This window comes from Odocoileus virginianus, chromosome 13 (genome assembly GCF_023699985.2).
Source record: "Odocoileus virginianus isolate 20LAN1187 ecotype Illinois chromosome 13, Ovbor_1.2, whole genome shotgun sequence".
Taxonomy (NCBI): Eukaryota; Metazoa; Chordata; class Mammalia; order Artiodactyla; family Cervidae; genus Odocoileus; species Odocoileus virginianus.
The window spans coordinates 15,629,706-15,655,968 of record NC_069686.1 but is presented as its reverse complement, the minus strand read 5'-3'; the positions used below and the strand labels follow the sequence as shown (position 1 = coordinate 15,655,968).

Here is a 26,263-nt window from a genome sequence, read left to right as displayed (position 1 = left end):
ACTTATTCCTAATTTTAGGGCCTGTTTAATACAGAAAATGCATGAAGAACGACGACAACAACATAATGAACACTGATGGCTATAAATTCAAACTGCCCCCCTACTTCAGTGGGGCACACATTCTATTAAAACAAACTGATGTTAGTTGGGAGACTCATTAGTTGAAATGGGGAGTATCAGATAAGATTAATAGATAATACAACTATTTCACATTCTGTTTAACACTTCCCTGCCATACATCTAGTTCAAAACTAAGAGAATCATATTTTAGCATTTAAATTGCTCACAAAGCATATTTACAAATTCCCCACCTCCACTACAACCCCTTTTACTATCTCTTTGCCATGTAAAAACTTTATGATAATTGTTCCATAACAAAAGGAAAGCTGCATGTCACCCAAGGCCTATACATCAAACTCATGATGATCTATTCCTCAATCCAATTCTAGGATTTCCGGGCCAGAGTGGACAGTGAGTGATATAAAATAAAGCCACCAGTAGTAGTAGTGAGGGTGAGAGTGCAGGAATGAGGAAGAGCTGGGAAGGCTGGGGTGCTATTTGTCTCTAAATTGAATTCTTCACCCCAGGGCATATGATGGAGTCATTCAGTAAAATCAGCATTATAACCACATTATGAGAGGCAATGTGGTATAATGGAAAGTATCTGAACATTGCAGTGTGGCAAAACTTGAGTTCCAATTCTAGCTTTCAAACTTGCTACTGGATCTCAGAAGAAGGTGGGGAGATGGCAACAAATGGAAAAGGAAGAGTATACAGATTTCTTTCTTTCCTCTCACCCCACCTCCTTCTTTCTTTGTTTGGCCCATAAGCCTGTAGTTAAAGACTTATCTGCCCCAGGCACTCAGATGACTATTTGGATATGTGATGTCACAGAATCCTAGAATTATAAAATGGTAAGAGTAGAAAGATGAAGAAGATGGCTTCAAGAATATAGTGATTTGCCCAAATCAACCTTTTAGTTTATTTAGTGGCAACGGGAATAGGTATTTGGATTCCCAGCCCAGATGTTTCTCCCCTATATGTCACAACTTAAACCTGGAAAATATATAATTAATAGTTGAAGAGGGATTTACATTTTATAATTTTCCATAAAGAGTAAATTTCCATGAATTCCTATTAACAAGCTCTGTTCTCCAAGTATGCCATTGATTCCAAATTCACCATGAAGAAATAATGAATTATATCATCTTTTGCCAGAAAGATTAACAATAAATCTGGTGGGTGGTAGTTAAGAGCAGTTCCTGCTCACTTACCAAGCACAAGTGACTGGAGAAGGAGTTAAACATACTAGAGTCCTAAGCTACATTATCATCTTTCTATTGTCTCTCTGTGGTTACCAAAAGAAATGATATTTCTTTGACTTCTTTCTTAAATGAAGTTTCTACTTTCAAGCTTTTCCAAACAACATATAAGTGACTGCACACATGAACAAACGAAGGAGTGAACAAAGACAATTGATAATTATTCTAAGCCTCTGGAGAGGCAACAATGTGGAGTGATTCAGAGCATAGACTCTGAAACCCAACTGTCTAGGTTCAAATCCCAGCTACATGAATTTTTAAATGTATGACCCTGGCCAACCTCCTCAACCTCTAGGTCCTGTGTCTCCTTATTTATAAAGTGGAGACAATAACTGGACACACATCCTAGACCTGTTACGAAGATTAAATGAGGTTAGAGGCCTAGCAGGAGGTAGGCCCAACAGATAAGCATGCTATTGTATTATTATTCTGTTATTACTGCAGGGTTAATGGATATATTTGTTTCTGGCCACTGTGCTGTAAGCTAAGAACAGTCAAAATGCCAGGCAAAGTTCAATAGATAGAAAAGAGCCAGGCGTTCCCAAGGAAAGCTGCCTGAACCAAAAGCCAATTTAAGAGAAATGACATTGGCTTTAATTTTAGAAGTTACAAAGATCTTTTCTCTTTAGTTCCTTTCCTTATTCAAGAAATAGATGGGCGCTGACACAGCAGGACAGATGGGAGGAAACGGGTAAGATGAAATATAAGAAAGCAGCTACAATAAAAATGCCTTAAAAGTTCTTAATTACTGAGTGCTACCATTCATGAGGAATTTTTAAGAGTCTCAAAGCTATTAAAATGGTAATTAGGTCCCAAGAAAACAAGAACCAATTCAATTACATGCTAGATGCTTTCAAAATTTAAAGCCCTCTATTAAGAGGGTTTTGAACGAGGCACAGTTATAATTACAGGTCCACGACCAACCTTAGAGCCAAAGTGTAGGTTCCTGGCTGACGCTGGCTCTCCCGAATGAGGTAGCTCCCCTCGGCTACACTCAAGAGCTGGTCTGCAGCTTCTCGGGAGATCATGCCGTGAAACCTAAGAAACAAAGTCAATTCAGAAACTGCAAGCTTTCCACCTTTTTTGATAAAACAAAACCTCCCACCTTCTCCTGTAGTTTTCTAGACAAAGTACTGCCATATAATCGAAGGGGAGCAGTTGGGTTTAACTGTGCTTGTGTTTCCCAGGGCCTGGCCCTGGGCCGGCTTCTCTGCAGCGACAAGAACAGCACCGAAGTAGCTCTCCAATCCATTTAACAATCACGGAGTCAAAATTCACTTCCATCTCCGCGAAGATCAACCGCCTCACTCAAGAGGACAATTCCCTTCTTATGTAGCTGCCTGGCCATATGGACACGCTAAAAAAATACACAGAAACGTGTCCCACTTCCTTTCTTCACACCAGTGGCATTGCTTCAAAATTCTGGCTCAGAGTCTATGGTTGGCAATTCTCCAGGACCCTGGGTTGCCCTTAATTGGCATGATTGCCCAATAATGTGCATAATCTGCATCAGTGCATACTCAAGCCAAGAGCCAACAAATGTAACACGTGCTTTCACTCTCTGCTAAAACACTACTTTTGATTAACAGAGAAAAAAGGAGGAGTAAGAATAAACATAAATAACACATTCCTTATACAAAACACTGCAGGTTCACCTATAACATTCTGACATAAAACACTGGAAAATTTAAAAACATCAATGGTAACTAATCATTAATAATAAAAATATAAAACCACCTTGTATTTGTATGGTGATGCACAATTTACAAAGAACCTACACATATACTATGCCCTTTTATTAACTCAAAGAAAACCAAACTGAGTAAATGCTCAAGTGAGACTGTAGCTTTTAAAGGTACAAAAAACCCCAACAGTCCCTTGAATTTGGAATGATACATTGAAAAGCCCTGAAATGGCACAATAATAATTTAAGAACTTTATGAGAGTTCAAGTGGCAACCTTTAGGAACTTTTCTCATGGGGAAGATTTGGTCTTTCTCAATTTAAGTCTTAAAGTAGTTCATGCTAGCTATGCTCAATTAGAACAACATGTTTTAGACAACATGACAATTAGAATAATAATGTTTAATGATGGCTCCTGGAATTTTTTAACTCTATAAATTTCCTCAATTGTTCAAAACCAGATCCACTCTAATTCTGTTGGAACAAGAAGATGGTAGCCTATCCCTGGTAATAACACAAATATTAGATTATCAGATTGATATTTTAAGTTTACATGACACCTATTAATTGAGAAAATTTAATATATCCTTGCTTTTAAAAACTCAATTAATTTAAAAGGAAATCTTATTCAAGGAAACTAATTTTGGGACAAAACTTGATGGTATTTAAAGACTCTTAAAACTATTCGTAGCAGTTGACCCAAAATTTCCATCCCAGTAAAACCTTTATGCACTAAGATATTTCTTATGGTATTATCTTTAATACTACAGTTTAATTCAGCCTACAAGCCAAAAGCAGAAAAATGACTAAACCATAGTATAACCATAAAGAACACCACTGGCTCCCTGCAACTCATAAGTGCCTAGGTTTTACTTATAAGAGTCCTGAAAATGTAAACAGAGCTTTAGATAAAAACACTTGTTTTAGACATTACTGTTTATCTGAAAGATAAATGAATTTGGAGAATGATAGGATTGTAGGTGATTTTTGTTCTCTTCCCCAAAGGGCTATATTTCTTTTTTTTTTTTAATAATTAGAAGAATCAAGGACTTTAAAAATCATTACATTTTTCATAAAATAGAAAAATGCTCATTATTAATATTAAATCAGGCTACAAAAATTATATGTATAACAACTCAATTTGGAAAAACCGTTAAGAAAATAGATCTTCAGAAGATAATACTTCAACTTTTTAACATTAATTATTTCTAGGTAGAAATTGACTTATAGAAAATTGGAAAATTGTAGAATAAACCACCCATAACCTACTACATATATGTGGGTATATGTATCTATATGTTTAATATATACATACATACAAATATATACATTCCCTCATATACATCTAGTATTATTTATTTACTTAACATGGCTTGCATCTTTATGTTAGCATTGTGTGCACATTTTTCCCAAGTTATTTTTTGCAATACTTGTCTTTATGTTCTATATTTTCACCAACTATAATTCCATTTATAGTCAGAAAAATAATTTAACTCAATCAAACTTGAACACGTCTCTCCTCCTGCTTTTTTTTACTAAAAGCATCCATTTACCTGTTTCTCTTACATATTCCAATCTATAAAATGTTTTCTGATAATCCATACTTACTCTCTTCCGTAATACTTTGGTCTATTTTCTACCTATTGGGAAAGAAAAGAAGGATATTTATGAAACGGAAATGTTCAGAATATAACTCAACATTTTGAACATATGACACACTAAAGCATATATTAAGAGAAAGAATTAGAATAAGATTAGAAAAATCAGAGCTTGGAGTTCCAATTCTATCAGCAGACTGACTAATTCATTTGGACCACTCACTTCATCTCCCAGACCTTTTTCTTATCTATAAAACACTGTGCTTGTAAAAAGAGTCAGACTAAATTATCTTTCATTTCTAGGATTGTATTAATCCGAAAAAAAGAATTTACATGACTTTATTCAAAAAGTAAAATAAAACATCCAAAATCTTAGTGCCATGGTTGTGTCAGAACAGACTGGCTTTCTCTCCCATCCACTCCCTTCCTGTTCCGCCATATTGCCCATTCTGTTACCATCTCCATATCATCTTGCCCCTTCCTTTGCCCATTCAGACCTTCCTTTACCACAGTCTACCTCTCCAAGAGACTTTCCTGGTCTGTGTGCTCACTGTACCTAAAGAAAGATCCAATAGAATAGATTCTAAGGAATTTTCCTGGGGCAGACTTAGAATATTAGACCTGTTCACTCAAGACACCTTTATTTAATGGCAAATAAGTGGTAGGAATCATCATAAGTGTCATATGACAAAACCAGTTGTTACTCTTGAGATTTACATTCTGATGATGAGAGACACACAATAAGGAGGTTTGAAGAAACAAAATGAACAAGAAAATAGGAAGCAGTAATAAGTGCTATAATGAAAAGAATGAGTAACAGAAAAGGGAGGACTAATGAGGTATTTAGGTTGGGTGATCAGGAAAGATTTCTCTGAGATGACATTTAAACTGGGTCTTGACAGAAACAGAATAAGGGGGTAGCTTATTGTAGTAGTCCATTGCAGACACCATGGACTACATTCACTGAGTTCATGCTAGGTGTTATAATTACATTCTGAATCATTTAATGCTCACAATGAGATGAATTATTCTACTTCATCCTCATAAGATAGTATTATCATTCTCATTACACTGCTGAAGAAACCTGAGAATCAGCATGGTTAGAGAACTTGTTCAAGGTTACTTGGTAGAACCCAAGGTGAAACTGGGATTCTTACTCTGAAATAGCAAGAAGGGCCCAAACCTTTTGTCTATTTGACACTGACTGATCTAAATTAGTTAAATATGGCAGTTTCCCAAAGCATCTCAGTCTGTCCTTTCAGTGAGTATTTCCCTTCACCTCCACACACAGCCTGACCACCAAGTGTAGATTACCTAAAGGTAATCATCAAGGTCTGGTACTGTTTTCAGCAAGCTTGAGATATTTATTCATATTTGAGAAATAAATTTTGCAGCTCAATGAAATGTATGATTATAGCATATGCTGCTGGCTTATCTAGCCCAGATCACTGTCTTTGAGCTATTTTCGAATTCTCTAAAATGTAGGTAACTGATACACACACACAAACACGTTTCCTGTGTGGCAGTGGTTTAACTGACTTCTTCCTTAGCCCGTCTCAGGGGAAAAACAGGCTTTGTCTTTAAGTGCAATTCATCTCAACATTCCCTGAATCTCGATAAATATATGCTAATTTTGACTTTTCCTTTGGACTGATTATTAACATTTGCCTGGTTTCTTCATATGAGAAAATACATTTTAAACACATGTTCATCCTCATTTCTGTAGGAGAGACACGATGTTACCTTTTGCTGAAAATTGTATTTATATAACACTTCACCCTTTAGGAATCTTCTGTTGTCTGTTGAAGTTGTAGTCAAGTCATTTATATTCTCAAAAGTAAATTCCACCTGATTTGGTCCTGTTGCATAACTTCTCTGCTCATAAAACTCAGTGTGCTAAAAATATGCCAGCTGGTCCCCACAGCTACAGAGGAAGAGCAGGGCCACAAAACTATTTTTGTTTAAAAGCAAACCTTTGCTTTTCAGAGAAAATTTTAATCTTTAGGTCTTAAGTAACTAATTTAAGGTTCTACAGTACTGTATGATGAAATGTTATCCAGAACAACTGTGCAGTGTTTATTCAAACTAAAAATGTATAAACCCCTGGTACTGACTGTATAGAACACCTGCACATGTATACATGAGGATATGTATAAGAATGCTCACTGAAGCACTGTGCACAGTCATTTTTAAAATGGAAATAAATTCCAACAGAGGAATAACTAAACTGCTTTACAGTATAAATGATATGCATGGTTTAAAGGAATAATGTAGCTTTAAAGGAACTAACACAAAGAGGTCACCAAGACAAACTACTGAATACAAACATAAGCTCCAAGAGTAACACAGTATGATACCATTTAGGAAAATCACGTGTGCATGAAATAATATATATCTGCAGCATGGAGAGAGATCTGGAAAAATATATACCAAATGATACCTCGAGGAAGCTGAGAGATAATTAAACTGAGAAGACCTTGGGAAAAGGCAAAATGGGACTTTAGGACTGCCAGTAAAATCATCTTTTAACAGAGAATATCACCATAAAAAAACAGAAATCAAGAATAACTTTTGTATAAACTAACAGTGGAGTCTCAGACACATTAGAATGGTCCCCCAAGGTTTTGAGGAGATCATGGCCTTTCCCTCAAATTGTGATATCTCTGTAGGTGGCTAAAGATAAATTACCTTATCAGGCATATGTGACTGAGGTAAAAACAGAGGAAAGGTCTTGAATACACTCTATCATTAATGAAAATCTGGGACAAGTAGCAGTGAAGACTGAGAACTGCTGGCCCCAAGTGGAGTGGCGGTCAGTGGCACTGAAACGGAGCAGGACTCTGTTTTCAGCAAACTTGCCATATTTTCTGCAGGGCCCTCCCAGGTACAACAGCCTCTCCTTGTCCCCTATTTCTTGTATGTAAAAAAACGTTTGTGTCTCCGAGCCCTTTCCTGAGTTCCAAAGAGGAAACTCAAGCAGTTACTACTTAGGGAAGAATCAAGCAGTGTCTCAAGTAGTAGAAACAAAAGAAAAGCAGTCAAGAAACAACAGCTCAGCAATAAACGCACCCAAGTTCCCCCTCAAGGGAGACACACAACCATCTGACATGTATGTTTGAGTTACTCTGCAGGAACTGAGACCCGTATCAGGCAGAGGACGGTGACTCTGTGCTGACCACAAACATGTAGATTCTAGACTGGCTGGAACCAGAGAGTTAATGATTAGGATTCTTAAACACCACCCCATGACCTCACCATCAACCAGTGAGAACAAAGTCATTTCCCCTGCAGCCCTCAGCCCAATGTTGCCTTAAAAAAACCTTCCATGAAAGCCATTGAAGAGTTCGGTTCTTTTCATCAGGAACTGCCCACTCTCTGCTTAGCTGGGCAATAGGTGGTGTACTTTCCTTCACCAAATCCAGTGTCAGTAAATTCACTTAACTATGTTGCAAGTGTAGAGGCAAGTTTGGTTCAGTAACAGGGTTACAACCCAAGACAAATAGTGATTACTTATTTGATAGTCCTGCATTGGCCTACAATATGCTTCCATTGATTGCCTAAGCAACCATCTTCATAAGACAATTAATTTTGGTCTTATATTGCTGTATTTTCCTTACCCAAAGGTCTTGAATTAAAAGAAATTAGGTAAGCACTGTTGATTAACACAGTACTGATAGAAGAAACAGTAAGTTCAAAACAATATTCACACACCAATTTACATCTTCTCTGCATTTTTATAATGGAACTGTCAAAACTTAAACACAAACTAATTCTTTTTTTCTCTTACTTAGGTAGTGAAGGGGATCAGATCATGCCACTTTAGCATAAGGATTATTTTGAGCTGAAGGCAATTAGGAAAGCAAAGAAGAGACATCTGCCCTCCCCATTTCTGTCTAAAACTAGGGCATAGATTTAACTTCCCTTTGTAAAGGCATCCCCTTCTCCCAAAACAGGAGCAAAAGAACCTAACTTCAGAGACAACAATGATCACCCAAGATGACTTGAATCTGCATAATTAACCCTTACTAAGTAGCCCTTACTGTACCGTTCCTAATCACCTTCCCACAACTTACCACTTCTCTCGGAAGCCCAGACTCCTGTCTCTTTTGCACACTTGAATATTCCTTGTTAAAATGGCGTATAAGCCCCTGGGTGTAACTGCCTCTTTGGGTTTTCATTTACCTGCTTTGAGCCCCTCCTCACCAAAGTACATATGAAATAAATCTTTTCTGTTAATGTCTCTTTTGTTAAGTTTAATTTGTAGGCCCAGACACTGAATTTAAGAGGATAGAGATTTTTCCTCCCTTACATGTTCAGGGGATGTCTAAGGTATCATTATTTAAGTAGTGACTTTCGATAGTCTTTTCAAACTCACAGACACTATAGTATTACCCTGATAATCAAATTAAAGGATTAGTAATATAACCACCTTATAATCAATTTGAAATGGATTCAAATGAAATCATACAAATGATTATAAATAATCCTAAAACTAGTTTACTTGCAAATAGATCAAACTGGGAATTTAAATGTTATATACAATAATAAAAATGTTTGTGTGTCTATAAACATTTGTATGCTTATTTCTAAGTTTCTAAAGTTCATAATAATAGTCAAGGGCCTTTTTTCAGACAAAAACTGGTGGAAGTCAATGTGGCTAAGACGTGATTTTAAATTAGCACTTGTGCTGAATTATATGCTTTGCTTTCTCTAATTTTCTATATTTAGTAGGTAACTTTTTTTATGATAGCATATAATGGGTAGATAAAATGAGAAATGAGGAGAATAAAAAATTCCAAACTAAAAATAAAAGGTGCTCATAAAAGATTCTGTAGCTTGGTCTGCATAAATGTCCGTCCTTCTACCACAGAAAGAAAACTTTAAGTTAATCTACCATTATTGAATATAACATAAAATGCATAATATAAGAATTTAGTAGCTAAACAGATGCCATTCTACAATATTTTAAATGTCAATGGAATCCATCAAATTAACATTTATTGTAGAACTTTGTAAGTAATGACCTACTTTTTTCATTTGTAAAACATTTAAATCAAATTCATCAAACCATACTCTTCCAAATAAAGGTCTTAATTCTTATATTTTATTTCCCACAAAAACAAAAAGAACTTGTTAAAAAAAAAACAAAAAGAACTTGTTTCATATATAAGTATTTTGCTCTCCAAAGAAAAACTACAAACAGCAGAAATTTAAAAAAATATATACAGAATAATTGTTAATCCTCTCCCACAATATTATAGATTCATGTTTTGGATTACTTCTTTAATGAAACCCTATTCATGGCCATAGTTCAAAATAGTAGTTCTAAAAAAATGTTTTTTTCTAATTTAAATTCAATTTTAAAGAATATATAATTCTGAAGACAAAACTACTAGCATAATGAACTAAAACAGAACACTTCCAAAATGGTCAATGCTGTTCCTTCCTAGCAGTGGTACTGACCTAGTCAGACATCATGTCAGACATCAATACTTCCCTTTTGTTTATATTTGAACAACGGTACATAGAGGCAGCCACTTTAAACTTAGTCTGGAATTCCACAGGATGCTTCCTGAAAGGGTATAAATACATGAAATGTTAAGGAATATGACCTTGGCCAAATATTATTAATTTTTCAGGCTGCAACCTAGAGGATGTATATAAAGCCTATATACAAAAATAAAAATGCTTTCAACTGTCAAAATTTTATTTTGTACTGTTTTTCAAAATGGCTCAGATATCTGGAGGCATGAAAGAGGGAAGAGGGAGAAAAAAACTGCATTTGGGGTTTGCTTTCTACAATGGTAGATTTTGAATTAAAGACTTACAAATCAGTAAATATTCAAATAGAGCTTTGGATCTATTTTTATTTCCTATGTTAAAGTGGAGAGGAGGAGGACAGAGAATGAGGAGAGGATTAAAGGGGAGGAAGAGGAAAGGGAGGAGGAGGAGAAAGAGGAAAAGAAGACTAGGAAGAGGAGGAGGAGCTAATTTAAAACAGCTCAAAGACAATGAAAGACGAAAATCAGATACTCTGTAAGGATGTGCAGCATGTAGGCAATAGCTTTCCAGTGGAGAACACATTTTTCACTACATTTTCAAAATTACTGTTTCTTCTCATGCATTTTACACAACAAAAAAAATCAACATGGACAATATTATTGTTGTTTCGTCGCTAAACTGTGTCTAACTCTTTTGCTATGCCTCTGACTGTAGCTCACCAGGCTCCTCTGTCCATGGGATTTCCCAGGCAAGAATACTACAGTGGGTTGCCATTTCCTTCACCAGGAGACCTTTCTGACCCAGGGATCGAACCCATGTTTCCTGCATTGGCAGGTGAACTCTTTACTATTATGCCACCAGGGAAGCCAATAATGTGGATAACAGACTTCAACAAACCCAAAAAATAAAAACCACAAGAAAAAGCAGTGCCAGCACAGTGAAGGAGTGGGTACCTGTCAAAGGACTACATATCAACAAATGACGTGTAGGGAAAAGGTGGCAAAAAAACAAGATCAAGAAGTGTCGCGGAACTTACAAAGGCTGTCTAACTTTTTATCCTCCATTAACGGTAAAATCCAAATAGGAAAAGGAGTATGTCAAGGTGGTATATTGTCACCCTGCTTCTTTAACTTCTAGGCAGAGTACATCATGAGAAATGCTGGGCTAGAGGAAGCACAAGCTGGAATCAAGATTGCTGGGAGAAATATCAAAAATTTCAGATATGCAGTTGACACCACCCTTATGGCAGAAAGTTAAGAACTAAAGAGCCTCTTGATGAAAGTGAAAGAGGAGAATGAAAAAGCTGGCTTAAAGCTCAACATTCAAAAAACTAAGATCATGGCATCTGGTCCCATCATTTCATGGCAAATAGATGGGGAAATAGTGGAAACAGTGGCTGACTTTATTTTTGGGGGCTCTAAAATCACTGTAGATGGTGACTGCAGCCATGAAATTAAAAGATGCTTGCTCTTTGGAAGGAAAGTTATGACCAACCTAGACAGCATATTAAAAAGCAGAGTAGAGACATTACTTTGTCCACAAAGGTACGTCTAATCAAGGCTATGGTTTTTCCAATGGTCATGTATGGATGTGAGAGTTGGACTAGAAAGAAAGCTGAGTGCTGAAGAATTGATATTTTTGAACTGTGGTGTTGGAGAAGAGTCTTGAGAGTCCCTCGGAGTACAAGAAGATCCAACCAGTCCATCTTGAAGGAGATAAGTCCTGGGTGTTCATTGGAAGGATTGGTGTTGAAGGTGAAACTCCAATACTTTGGCCACCTGATGTGAAGAGCTGACTCATTTGAAAAGACCCTGATGCTGGGAAAGATTGAGGGCGGGAGAAGGGAATGACAGAGGATGAGATGGTTGGATGGCATCACTGACTCAATGGACATGGGTTTGGGTGGACTCCAGGAGTTGGTGATGGACATGGAGGCCTGGCGTGCTGTGGTTCATGGAGTCGAAAAGAGTCACACACGACTGAGCAACTGAACTGAACTGAATGGTAAAATAAACTTCTGGGTTCCTATCTTCCTCCTCAATTCCATAACACTCTTGGTGGTATTGTAACTGAGCAAGGGCTTGTATGCCTACAGCATAGAAAGCTAAACCCTGACAGTCGGTGTTTACAGTCAAGTTAGGGTGTATGTCAGGGCTCCAAGCAAGGGAATAGGAGACAAGCCTCAGATTCCTACTTGGTCTTTGAGTTAGCATGTTTTTTAAATAGGGGAAAGTGGCTAGGATTAATTATGGTCTTCTGATGTTTCTTAATCAGTTTTAGGAGTCAAGATGTCTCAGGTTTATGATTCTCTGATTGGTGGTCCATGGCTCAGGGGTCTGTTAGCTCATCTTGCCTTGGATAAACAACCTAGTTTGTACGTTAATGATGATATTTATAATAGCAATTTCAGGACATTAATGATTTTATCAACAACAGTAATTTTAGTTATCTGATTCTGGTTGATCCATGTTCAGTTAACACAGGTCAGGGTGGGTGGTACTCAATAGCAATATTTAGATCAAAATTTGAAGTATTAAGAACACAGGATGCTTTCCATTGAATTTTATACTTTATCCAAGAAAACACTAACCTTCAGCATGTCAAGCAGGATAGTTCTCTATGTTCTGTTGGATTTTACAAATTCAATAAAGAATATTTATATTTTTTAAAGCTCTGCAATTACTATATAGGGACTTGCTGAAAGCCAGGTATTCAGCTTCTTGATATTAGTTATTTTTTATTAGTAGACTATATTAGGAAGGCGAATAGGTAAATTTTAAAAAATAAACTTCTTTTCCCACTATTTTCCCACCTTAGATTAGTTACTAGAAGTAATTTCTAGTAGTAGGGCTAAAGAGGTAGAAACTATCAATCTGTTTATGTTAACAGTTCAACAGGAAAGGCATTTTTCTGGAATTGTAGATGTGATCTCTTTTTAAATGTACTTCTACATTAAGGCATCATTAATTTTTTTACACCAAAGCATAAAGATGACATTAAAATAAGGTGAAAGCAGGTTTTTGAATGGATAGGTTGATTTAACAGTTGGTTTAATAACTCAATACTACTGCTGAACATTCAAAAAATGCTTTCCAGATACAGCACATAAGTGTTAAATAAGGGATCATCACAACACCCAAGAGACATATGAGCATGAGAATCTTTATTTTTATAGAGTCAAAAGTTAAGCTATAGGCTGTGTCAGCACAGAGGTAATTCGAACTGAAGAGTATGATTTCAATTAAACTGCTTTCCTCCCACTCCTGTACCAAACTCATACTCTCACCTAGCAGAGCATGTCCTCTGAAACAGAATAAATGTTAAATATATGTCTGTACCTCCCATTCATTTATTTAACAAGTCTTTATTAAGCACCTATACTTATGTGTCAAGCAATGTCAAGGCACCTGAGAAATACTAATGAATAAAATAGAGTAATATCCCTACTCTCATGGAGCTTATATTCAAGAAACAGAGCAATAAGCATAATAGGTAATGAAATTATACAATATGTTACAGAATGAGAAGTGTTACGGAAACAAAGATAGGTGAGGACTGGAAATGCTGGGGGTGATAAAGTATAATTTTAAATACAGTAGTCAAGGATGGGCCTCACTGAGATGAGGAGACTTGAAGGATATGAAAAAATTAGCCATGTGGATACCAGAGAAACCTTCTAGTAAGAGCCTAAGAGAAGCATACCTGGAGCATTTGAGGAATACCATGAAGGTTGGTGTGGCCAAAGCAGGACAGGAGAGAAAATGAGGGACAGAGAAATAGTAGATGAGCCCAGCAAAACAAAGCAGATGTGGTGATGATACAGGGCCTTATAAGTCATGGTACAAGACCTGGCTTTTACTCTGGAACAGGAAACCAATGCACAGTTCAGAGAAGAAGAGTGACATGATCTGACTGAAGTTTCAAAAAGAACATCCTAAGATGAGAATTCAGACCAGGAGGGGAAAGATCAGTTAAGAACCATTTCCGTTACACAATAAGAGGGTAGAATAATTTAGTATGACAAACTGACTTCAATATATGGAAGTCTATTTCTTGCTAACATAGGCAGACCTCAGAGATATTGTGGGTTTGGTTCCAGAACACCACAATAATGTAAATATTGCAATAAAGTGAGTCTCACAAATTGTTTGGTTTCCCAGTGCATGTAAGTTAATATTTACAGGCTACTATGTAACAGAACTGCCATATGACCCAGCAATCCCACTTCTGGGCATACACATCGAGGAAACCAGATCTGAAAGAGACATGTGCACCCCAATGTTCATCGCAGCACTGTTTATAATAGCCAGGACATGGAAGCAACCTAGATGCCCATCAGCAGATGAATGGATAAGGAAGCTGTGGTGCATATACACTATGGAATATTACTCAGCCATTAAAAAGAATTCATTTGAATCAGTTCTAATGAGATTGATGAAACTGGAGCCCATTATACAGAGTGAAGTAAGCCAGAAAGATAAAGACCAATACAGTATACTAATGCATATATATGGAATTTAAAAAGATGGTAACAATAACCTTATATGCAAAACAGAAAAAGAGACACATATGTACAGAATAGACTTTTGGACTCTGTGGGAGAAGGCGAGGGTAGGATGTTCTGACTGACTAGCATTGAAACAAGTATACTATCAAGGGTGAAACAGATCACCAGCCCAGGTTGGATACATGAGACGGGTGCTCAGGGCTGGTGCACTGGGAAGACCCAGAGGGATGGGATGGAGAGGGAGGATCGGGAGGGGGGAACACATGTGAATCCATGGCTGATTCATGTCAATGTATGGCAAAAACCATACAATATTGTAAAGTAATTAGCCTCCAACTAATAAAAATAAATGAAAAAAAATTTTTAAAAACTAAAAAATAATATACATGTCTTAATTTTAAAATATTCTATTGCTAAAAAATGTTAACCATCACCTGAGCCTTCAGTGAGTCATACTCTGGCGCAAGGTCTTACCTAACGTTGATGGCTGCTGACTGATAAGAGTGGTGGCTGCTGAAGGTTGGGAAGTTGTGACCATTTGGCCATTTCTTAAAATAAGACAATAGTGATGTCTGCCTCACCCATGGACTCTTCTTTTCATGAACAATTTCTCTGCAGCATGCAATGCTATTTGGTAGCAATTTACCCAGAGTAAAACTTTCAAAGTTGGAGCCAATCCTCTCAAATTCTGCTTTATCAACTAAGTTTATGTAATATTCTAAGACCTTTCTTGCCATTTCTACAATCTTCACAGCACATTTCCCAGCACTTGACTCCACCTCAAGAAATCCCTTTCTCTGCTCATCCATAAGAAGTAACTCCTCATCTACTGAAGTTTTACATGAGATTGCAGCAATTCAGTCACATCTTCAGGCTTCACTTCTAATCCTAGTTCTCTTGATATTTCTACCACATCTGCAGTGACTCCTTCCACTGAAGTCAAGAACCCCTCAAAGGCATCCATGAGGATTGAAATCAACTTCTTTCAAACTCCTGTGAATGTTGATATTTTGACCTCTTCCTGTGAATCAGGAATTTTCTTCACGGCATCTAGAAAAAGGTGATTCCATTTCAGAAAGTTTTCACTGGCTTTGCTCAGACCCATCTACAGAAATAAAACACATTTCTTGAATAATAAAGACCTAGAAGTAAAAATTACTCCTGATCCAAGCTGCAGGAGGGATGCTGTGTTGAAAGCGCAAGTATTAGTTGCTCAGTTGTGTCCGACTCTTTGCGAACCCATGGACTGTAGCCCAGTGCCAAGCTCCTCTGTCCACGGGATTCTCCAGGCAAGAATATTGGAGTGGGTGGCCATTTCCTTCTCCAGGAGGTCTTCCCAACCCAGGGATCAAACTCACATCTCCTATCTTGCAGGCAGACTCTACCACCTGAGCTACCAGGGAAGCCCTGCAGGCATGAAGAAAACATTAATCTCATATATCTCCATCAGAACCCTGGGGTGATCAGGTGCATTGCCAATGAGAAGCAATATTTTGAAAGGAATAGCTTTTTCTGAGCAGTAGGTCTCAACAGTGGGCTTAAAATAGTAAACCATGTTGTAAACAGATGAGCTGTCATCCAGGTTTTTTCTTCCATTTATAGAGCACATGCAGAGCAGACTTAGCATGACTCTTAAGGGCCCTAGGATTTTCAGAACGATAAATGAGCACTGGCTTCAACTCAAAAGTGGCCATCTGCACTAGAGACCCTAACAACAAGACCCCTAACCCTGGCCTCTGAAGTCAAGCATTGACTTTTCCTCTAGAGTCAAGAAAGACCTAGATGACTATTATTCCCAAGTAAAGATATGAATTCCAATTTTATTCACACTGAAAATCTGTTGTTTTGCATAACGACCTTTGTCAATTATCTTAGCAAGATCTTCTGGATATTTGCTGTAGCTTGTATATTAGCATTTGCTGCTTCATCTTGCACTTTGATGTTACGAGATGGCTTCTTTTCTTAAACCTCAGGATCCAATCTCTGCTAGCTTCAGACTTTTCTTCTGCAGCTTCCTCACCTCTCTGTCTTCACAGAAATGAAGAGAGTTAGGACCTTGCTCTGGATCAGGCTTTGGCTTAAGGGAATGTGGTGGTTGGTTTGATCTTCTAGCCAGACCATGGAAACTCTCTCTACATCAGCTATTAACTATTTCACTTTCTTATCATATTTGTGTTCACTGAAGTGGCACTTTTCAGGAACTTTTCCTTTGCATTCACAACCTGGCTAAAGAGGCCTAGCTTTTTGGTCTATCTCAGCTTTCAACCAGCCTTCCCTACTAAGCTTAATCATGCCTTGCTTCTGATTCAAAGTGAGAGATGTGCAATTCTTTTTTTCACATAAACACTTAAGAAGCTATTGCAAGGATTATCAATTGGCCTAATTTCAATATTGTTGTGTCTCAGGGAGTAGTAAGGCCTAAGGAGAAGGAGAGAGATGGGGGGAATGGCCAGTCAGTGGAGCAGTCAGAAAACCCACATTTATTAAGTCTGCCATCTTATGTGGAGGTGGTTAATGGTGCCCAAAACAATTACAATAGTTAACACTGATCATAGATCACCAGAACAAAATGTCAACAATGCAAAGTTTGAAATATTGTGGGAATTCTCAAAATGTGACACAGAGACACAAAGTGGGCAAATGCTGATGGAAAAATGGCTCTGACAGATTTGTGTGAAACGCAAGGTTACCACAATCCTTCAGTTTGTTAATGTAATATCTGCAAAGCACAACAAAACTAAGTATGAAAGTGAAAGCTGCTCAGCCGCGTCCAACTATTTCTGACCCTATGGACTATACAGTCCATGGAATTCTCCAGGCCAGAATACTGGAGTGGGTAGCCATTCCCTTCTCCAGGGGATCGTCCCAACTCAGGGACTGAACCCAGGTCTCCCGCATTGTAGGTGGATTACCAGCTGAGCCACAATTGAAGTCTAAGAATATTGGAGTGGGTAGCCTATCCCTTCTCCAACGGATCTTCCCGACCCAGGGATCGAACTGGGGTCTCTTGCATTGCAGGTGGATTCTTTACCAACTGAGCTATCAGGGAAGCAAAAACTAAGTGTGCCTGTATATAATTTCTAGGCAAGTATTCAGGTCAAGAACACAACTGTCCTACATCCAGATATCTTCCATCTTGTAGCTCCACCATCTCCTTGTCAAGAGTTCCTAATTTTTATCTGAATCCAAGCAGAAGATAAAAATAATTCAGAAGGACTTAGGTGGAAAGTTTTAATGGACTCGACATTAAGCTTCACTTCTATTCCACAAGAGAAAATTGTTACATGGACGTGACTATTGAAAAAAAAAAAAGCTGATGAAATTTAGAGTAACCTTATTTCCAAAGAAAGAATGGATTTGGGTGGGAATCTAGCAGTTTCCAAAGTATATACCTGAATGGTAGCTATGGTGATAGTAAGAAGTGGTACAATTCTAGACATGTTCTGGACTTATTCTGAGGACAGACCCAATAGGACTTCCTGACAGATTATTTTTTTCTCTCTCATCTCCCCACAATTAAAGAGCACTCAAGGATGATGCATGGTTTGGATTGGTTCAACTGTTAAGTAAGGAACTGCCCGTAACTGAGATGTGGGAGGCTCTGGTAAAGCAGGTTTGGGAAGGAGGATAAAGGTCAGTTCTCCTCTGGATGAGTTATATTTGGGATGCCCACTAGATAACTGGAGGAGGAGGTAGAGCAGATGCTGGGTATATAGTCTGGAATTTGGGGAGAGTGAACTGGACTGGAAATATAGTCAAGACCATGTGATTATTCTATTCACATATAATTTTTTTATTCAATGTTTTAATGTCTAATGATAAATCCCTGCTTGACTCAATTACTAGTGAAAATCATTACCATTCTTTCTACATTTTTAGCTAATAGTCTACTGGAAAGAACAATCTTCTCCCCTTTGCTTTCCTCTTTGTGTTGGGGAAGGTTTTTCTTTTTTTTTAAGTAACATTATAGACTTACAAATTCTCTTTTCATTCAATGTGTTGTGATTACTATCATTCTTTCTGATGTCAAACTGTCCCAAATTTTGCTTGTAGGATCTCTTTGAGTGGGATCCTATGTGTTTTTGACACATCCTCATCCACTTGCTTTCTGACATAAGATGTTCCCAGACCTCCCACCCCCTATATTCTAGAATCAGGAAATTTCTCTAAGGAACACGGACTCCTTTTAGTAGGAAATAGTACTTGAAAACTAAAATCTGAGCACTGGTTTTATTCTTTCCTACTGGGACATTTCTTCTAAGACCTTTCCATGAACTGAGATGGAAAATACATTTTAAAAAATCTATAAGGTCATATTGATACCTCCAATTCAAATTCAATTCCACAATGTATTTGTCATTTTCCTCCTATTCCATATTTGTATATCCTAAAACTTTGGTTCCCCAAAATCCAATATAATTACTCCTTTGCTCTATCCTATGTTACAACAAGATAACTGCAGAATTTCTAAACAAGTACCAGTAACAACAACAAACCAACTAACTATAGTTAAAACATCTTTTCACAGGTTTCAGATCTTAGAATATTTCCTTCTATATCTGTACAGCCAAAGCAATATGTTTAAAAGCTACTTAATTTGGGGTGGTTTGTTGTCGTTCAGTAGTGTCTGACTCTGCGACCCCATGGACTGTAGCATGTCAGGCTTCCCTGTCCTTCGCCAGGCTTCCCTGTCCTTCACTATCTCCTGGAACTTGCTCAAACTCATGTCCATTCAATCATTGATGCCATCCAACCATCTCATCCTCTGTCATCCTACTCTCCTCCTGCCTTCAATCTGTTCCATCATCAGGGCCTTTTTCAATGAGCTGACTGTTCGTATCAGCTGGCCAAAGCACTGGAGCTTCAGTTTCAGTATCAGTCCTACTAGTGAATATTCAGGACTGATTTCCTTTAGGATTGACTGGTTTGATCTCCTTGCATTCCAAGGGACTCTCAAGAGTCTTCTTCAACACCACTGATGGAAGGCATCAATTCTTCGGCAGTCAGTCTTCCTTACAGTCCAACTCTCACATCCATACATGACTAATGGAAAAACCATAGCTTTGACTGTATAGACCTTTGTCAGCAAAGGGGTGATAACGTTATGAATTTGTTATGTTCACTTGTTTCTCTTTGTATTCAATTTTAGAATTTTTAAAATCCTTTTTATTTAATTCGGTTATTTAAATATGTGAGACACTTTCACAGTTCAGAAGTAACACACCCTCAGAGAAGTCTCACTTCCACCCTTATCTCGTCTACACTGCTGCTCACCCACTCTTTACAGAAAACTATTTCACTAGTATCTGGGTTAACCTTCCTGTATTTCTCTTTTGCAAAAGTAAGATTTATTTCTCTCTTATTTTCCCTTCTTTATTACTAAATAGGGGCCATAATTACTACATATAAATTCTGTATATGGAAATAATCCATATCAGCTCATAGAATTCTTCCTTATTCTTTTTAGTATTGTAATTTATTCAATCAGTTGCCTTAGGAACATTTAGATTTTTTTCCCCCCAACATTCTGCCATTACAAATAATCCTACAGTGAAAAACTTTTGAGCATATGCTATTTCATATTTGCACAGGCAATTCATCAGAGTACATCAGAGTAGAATTTGGACTGCTAGGTCAAATGATAAATGTAGATGTTAGACATTACAAAACTACCATATAAAGTTGTAGCATTTCACATTCCCATAAGCAATATATGAGTGCCTATTTCCTCACAGGTTTACCAACTAAGAGTATATTCTAAGCTGCTGAACTTCGGCCACTCTGAAAAGTGAAAATTTTCACTGTATATTTTAATTTGCATTTTCTTATTAATGAAGTTGAAGATCTTTTCATATATTATCTTGTCATATATATCTCTCTTTTGGTGAACAGTCCATGACTTTTGCTTTTGACTTTTGCTTTGTAAAATTATGATTTACATCTTTAATCGATGGAAAAATTACTTCAATAATGTTACAATGATGCCTTCAAACTTTAAGAAGAATTAAACAATAAGAAATGGAAGAATGCATAAATTCACTGAAAAGAATACTAACATCACTTAAAATTATACTGTCTTATTCTACCCTGTGTTCCAAACAGTCTATCAAAAAGTGAGAAGAATGTTAAGAAAAATGCATTCCAGTTACAATTTTATGATGTTAAGTAGCATCAACAGTTAATCCCACAAACAACCACACCACTGAAGAAGGTCAAAGTCTGGGAAACAAATGATTGAGAGACATACTGTAATGGTTTCATTACACCCACCTCATTAGTACAGGTAATTCTCCGAGGATGAGGGGCTTCTTGTTGCAGTTGATATACTGGGAAGTTAGAAAATAAAAGATGTCAGTTTCCCTTATGCAGAACATCTGAATACATTAGGAATCAAAACCTGCCTGCTTTTTAACTTTCATAAGAAAACTGTGGTACAGTCCTATTTGCTATTAAATTAAATTTTGTTATGAAAAAAGTAAAGAAAGTAAGCCAAAGTATATTTAGTGAAAGCCCAGAAGCAAACACAAATAAAAAAATTATAAGCCACAGAAGTGTTGCAACAACTCAATACTGGGTATTTGGCTCTGCTCTCCATAATCTGGTCATTTATTTTCCTCAATTTTTATGGATATATTACATAAAGAATGTCTCTGTTATAAACAAATAATAGCTGTGTATTTTAACAGCACATTATTAGGTGTCAAAACTTGCAACTAAAATTAGGATTTATAGGCTAGATGTAACACATACACTGTTTTTCCCCCCTATTTATCTTAATGAACATTTATCTTCAAAGATAATCTCTCCTAGAAACAAAGTTTCTGAGTCAAAGTTACCACCACTTATTCAACTATGGTAAATGCAGCAAGAGAGAATTCAAACAGCAAATAGCTGCCAGAGGATAACTTTTTGGACATCTGAAAATGGACTGGTGAAAAATTTTATCAATACCATGTCCTTCTAAGGGCTTCTCAGGTGGCCCGACGGTAAAGAATCCGCCTGCCAATGCAGGAGCTGCAGGTTCAATCCGTGGGTCAGGAAGATCCCCTGGAGAAGAAAATGGCAACCCACTCCAGTGTTCTTGCCAGGATAATCCCATGGATAGAGGAACCTGACCAGCTCTAGTCCATGGGGTTGCACTGAGTCAGACACCATTGAGCACACGCACACAGTCCTTCTAAGCCTCACTTCAGGCTTTTTGACTTGACACAAAGAAAAAATCCAAAGAATATATGGTTATCAGAGAAAGTGTGTTTATGTAGGTCTAAGTTTATCTCTTGGAGAAAATCTGTTTTCTATTTCTACACATATAATCAACATATACCTGATTTAATAGTGTATTTAAATATGTAGACATTTGGTCAATGTAATATCTGGGACAGCATCTGAGATTGTCAAATAATACAAGGCTCACATTTCAAGTGGACTTATTATATAGACTCTGCCTCTGATAATATTCACATATAGTGCAGAGACATATATAAACATACACAGTTAGACCATGTATGTGTGTGTGTACGAAAGTGAAAGCCGCTCAGTCATTGCTGACTCTTTGCAACCCCATGCATTATATCCAGTCCATGGGATTCTCCAGGCCAGAATACTGGAGTGCCTTTCCCCTTCTCCAGGGGATCTTTCCAACCCAGGTCTCCTGCATCGCATGCGGATTCTTCACCATCAGAGCCCCCAGAGAAGCCTGTGTGTACACGTACAGTAAACATGCTCAGAACATACACAGACACACATCACTGTCTGTACTGCTATGTCAGGCAGCAAAGTACTGAAACTGCAAATCTCAACTCCTGAACTAGACCAGCTGGAATTTGAATGCTGGTGCTCCACCACTAACACTGCATACTGAGCATCATTTTTCGTCATTTGAAAATGGGGATAACAATAGTTTCTACTTTACAGATTACTGAAAGGATTAAATACTATATGTGAAAGACTTAAAACAGTCCCCAGCATATGATAAACAATAAAGATTAGCTATTTTTATATATAGGTGACTGATACTAATACAGAAAATTCTTTACAATAAATATTTGATTATCACAATGCATCTTCAGGTCATCACCAAAACATAACAATATGGTAATACTATGATTTAAAAGGTGCTAAGAAGATGGAGCTTTTCTGTTTAAGAATAAAAAAATAAACAAAACACTTCCTCATTTAGTAATGTTTGACATCTACTGATAGAAATGTATTCCTTTGCCTTATTCTCCTTGTTGCAAAAATCCCTGAGACAAAATAAATTAAAATAGTTTAGATAACCATATTTTATGGTGAAAGTTGGTTTTTCAAAAATACTCCCGTGAATATGTTTTTTATGGATTAAAGAGGTGATCTGAAGGGAATAATTCTGAGATGGGAAGGGAAGAGAGAAAGCAGTGACAAAAAATTTGTGTGGCCCACTTAGCAAGAGCACACGTGCATCACCAGTGTGTACATGTTGCATGGCTTCAACTGTGTCCAACTTTGCAACCCTATGCACCACAGGCTCCTCTGTCAATGGGATTTTCCAGGCAAGAATACTGGGGTGTGGGTGCCATGCCCTCCTCCAGGGGATCTTCCCAACCCAGGGATGGAACCTGCATCTCCTGGGTTTCCCACAATGGCAGGCAGGTTCTTTACCATTAGAGACACCTGTGAAGCCCAGAGATAACTGTAAATCTCCATCCTCCCAAGAGGACCAAAACATGATTTGCAAAAAGGTCCATTCTTCAGGTCCATTTCTCCCTAGTTGTAACTAAGATGTGAAAATGCAGTTCACATTTCTGTTTTGAGCAGTAGTTTCCCTTTGTCAAGAAAATGTTTTAGAAAGTAGGGTCACCTATGGAAACTCAATTATGAGGACTGAGTAGTGCCCAAGAAGGACATTACAAGTTATTAGAGAAAGTGAAGTGTTGACTTTGAGTACAAGCACAAAAATATTGTAGCATCTGGTTATCAGCAATGCATTTACCTTTTCACTAAGCAAATATTAAGGTAAGCCAGTATGAAAAAGAGTGATAACCTCATAAGAATTTTACTCTTTGCTTCCATCAGAGTTTCAAAGGGCATAGTTCTGTTTGATTGAGAAGAGCAGTTTTTAGACAAACAACCCCCCTACTGGCTTGGTACCAAGGGTTAGTCTAGCTCTATGACTCATTTTTAATAAAAATACATATAAAGGGAGGGTCTTTGAATATTGGGTATTGTATAACTAAATATAACATATGAACTCAGGGAATGTTCATCAAAAAGATCATCAAAAATCATAAACTGTAATTAATAAAGTATTATTTAAGGCCCTTCTAAATTTAGAGGGTATTTTTTTTTTTGTAATTTAAGCTGAAACTCAGCTGAAACTTAAACTGCACAATCATGTAATAATTCACCAAAAATTAATAGCCAAATTCAAGATGAGAAGATGTATGATTAAAGTACTCAACATTTTTCAATCACCTCAAAAGTGTTAATGTTTATGTATTTCTTATGGAAATTCTTAGTACCTAGAGACAGTACATTGTGAATTACGTTCAGAGTCCACAAGCTGGCATCTTGAGGTCAAAATTGGCTTACATGTGTTTTTTCAGCATCTGTTTTTCAAATTATAATTTGTTTTTAACATTTAAAAATTAAGAGATTTAGCAATAAAAATAAAAGCAAAAGAGAATTCCAGCTCCTCTTGAAACTGTTCGGACCCTGGTTGATTTCAAGTAAGACATACTGAAAAGCAACAAAACTGCATTTGTTTTAAGAGTTCTCAACTTGGACATCTTGCTAATTCCTACTTAATTACTGATTTGAATTTGTATGGTATTAGAATTATGTTCTCACAAGCTCAATTGAACCAAAATCAGAATGCACAAGAGAGACACAGGTTAAATGTTTCTTATAGAATCACAGGGAAAATAAGTTTCTTAAAGAATCACATTGTGAAAAGCTGCTCAGACCCCACCAAGCTAAAGACAGAAGAAAAATCCTTAACATCCTGCAACTTTTGAGATGAGAAGGTAACTGTTCCCTTCAGTTTTATAGATGTAGTACAGAATAGACCTGAACAACCAAAACATTCTGAATAGCTTTCATTCTGCTTGTATCTCCTTATGTGGACAGACATACATGATTTTTTTTAAAGTCTCAATCCACTTAGATTTTACCACACCATTTTGAGAATTAATTATAAAAATGTAAGTCACAGAGCAGAGAAGGTAACATATGCATTATGGTTTTTCAGCCCCAAAGATGATCAAACAGAATTTGTTACTTATCAACTCTGAACAAGGCATACACAGGAATTAAACAAAATGTCACGGCTCAATTATTGAGGGTACTCGGCAGGGCCTTTTACCCCAGTAACTTAAAACTTCAGTCACTCATGATGAAATAAGGGTGTCACAGACTTGTTAGTTCTAAAAAAAACTTTTCCTATTAAAATGCACAGACTCTAGGACATGTGAACTTCTTACAGTATTATTAAATACCTTACTGGGGATTATTTACTGTTACCTGGACATAAAACTGTAAAAGTGACTATGAGTGGCAAAGGCAAAACAAACAAAAAGAAAACAAAAGAATTCAACCCACATCTCAATTTTTCTCTAGAATCAGAATTTTGACAAACACATTTAACAATCTAAACAATCATCATACCAATTACTTCAACGTGAGAATGTAATTTTTACATGTTTCTCATTAGTTAAAATGTGCACATATACAAATTCTTAGACAACATCATGATTTCACAAAGTAATTTCACATGACTCATTTAAAATATGGGATGGGCTTTTCAGCTTGGCTTTAACAGTTTAATCATAAAATTTCCTTGATTTGGAAGTTTTTGCATTTGATGGTCAGAAAATAGAGTCTATTCTAATAATTTCCTCCTTGTTCTACTATTAAAATGATGAGGGGTGGCAGTGTTCTTCAGGCTTGAAGTCACTAAAAGAAACTATTAAAACTCAGTATTATCACCAAAATAAGAGAGGAAATATGCCATTTTTAAGACAAATGGTTGCTACTCTAAGACATATGAAGATACAGAAAATACAAATTGCATATACCACATTAAGCAGTCAATATTCTTCAGTGGGAAAAATCGCCACCATGATTAAATAACAGTCTGAGGTTTTATAAATGCTCTTACATTAAAACACACAAGGCACAAGTCAGAGGAAAGGGAATAAAGATAAATTGAAAACCAGAAAATGCAGAGAAAAATCTTAAATAGGCCTCCTGCCAATGAGATTATATGACAAAATCTTTGAGAGGTAAAGAACATTAGTCATTTTTATGCATTTTTTGAACTATACTCCCCAGAAACAAAAAGAAAGCAGCAGGGGTGGGAAAAAATACATCTATGGAATATTTTTAGAGACTGTTCATTTTTGCTTACTATAATTAGCCCAAAGTGGAAACCTATTAAACGATATATTGTTCTGGGAACACAAGAATCTGAATTACTGCTCTTTCAGTCAGCAAATTTCAACACTTACAAATATCAAAACACAGAATAACTCAATATTTACAAAGATGCTAATAATCTATATTTAAAGTTTTTTAGGTTGCTTATTTGACTCTAGACAGCATACAGAAGTTTACAGTACTGGTTTCTACAACAGTGCATTCATGGATTTTTTAAAAAACAACTATTGTATTAACCTT

The 26,263-nt window shown here is 36.8% G+C and overlaps 1 protein-coding gene across 2 annotated transcripts in view; it reads right to left on the bottom strand.

The window, feature by feature from the left end:
* The window catches only part of CHN1 (chimerin 1), a 202,563-nt gene that overhangs the window by 126,508 nt on the left and 49,792 nt on the right, over window positions 1–26,263 (bottom strand). For both annotated transcript variants that reach the window (XM_020889078.2, XM_070475995.1), the window contains exons 4-6: window positions 20,882–20,937; window positions 4,613–4,644; window positions 2,247–2,360 (exon numbers count right to left, since the gene is read on the bottom strand). In XM_020889078.2, coding sequence (XP_020744737.1) covers window positions 2,247–2,360; window positions 4,613–4,644; window positions 20,882–20,937 — 202 coding nt within the window. The remainder of the gene's footprint in view (window positions 1–2,246; window positions 2,361–4,612; window positions 4,645–20,881; window positions 20,938–26,263) is intronic.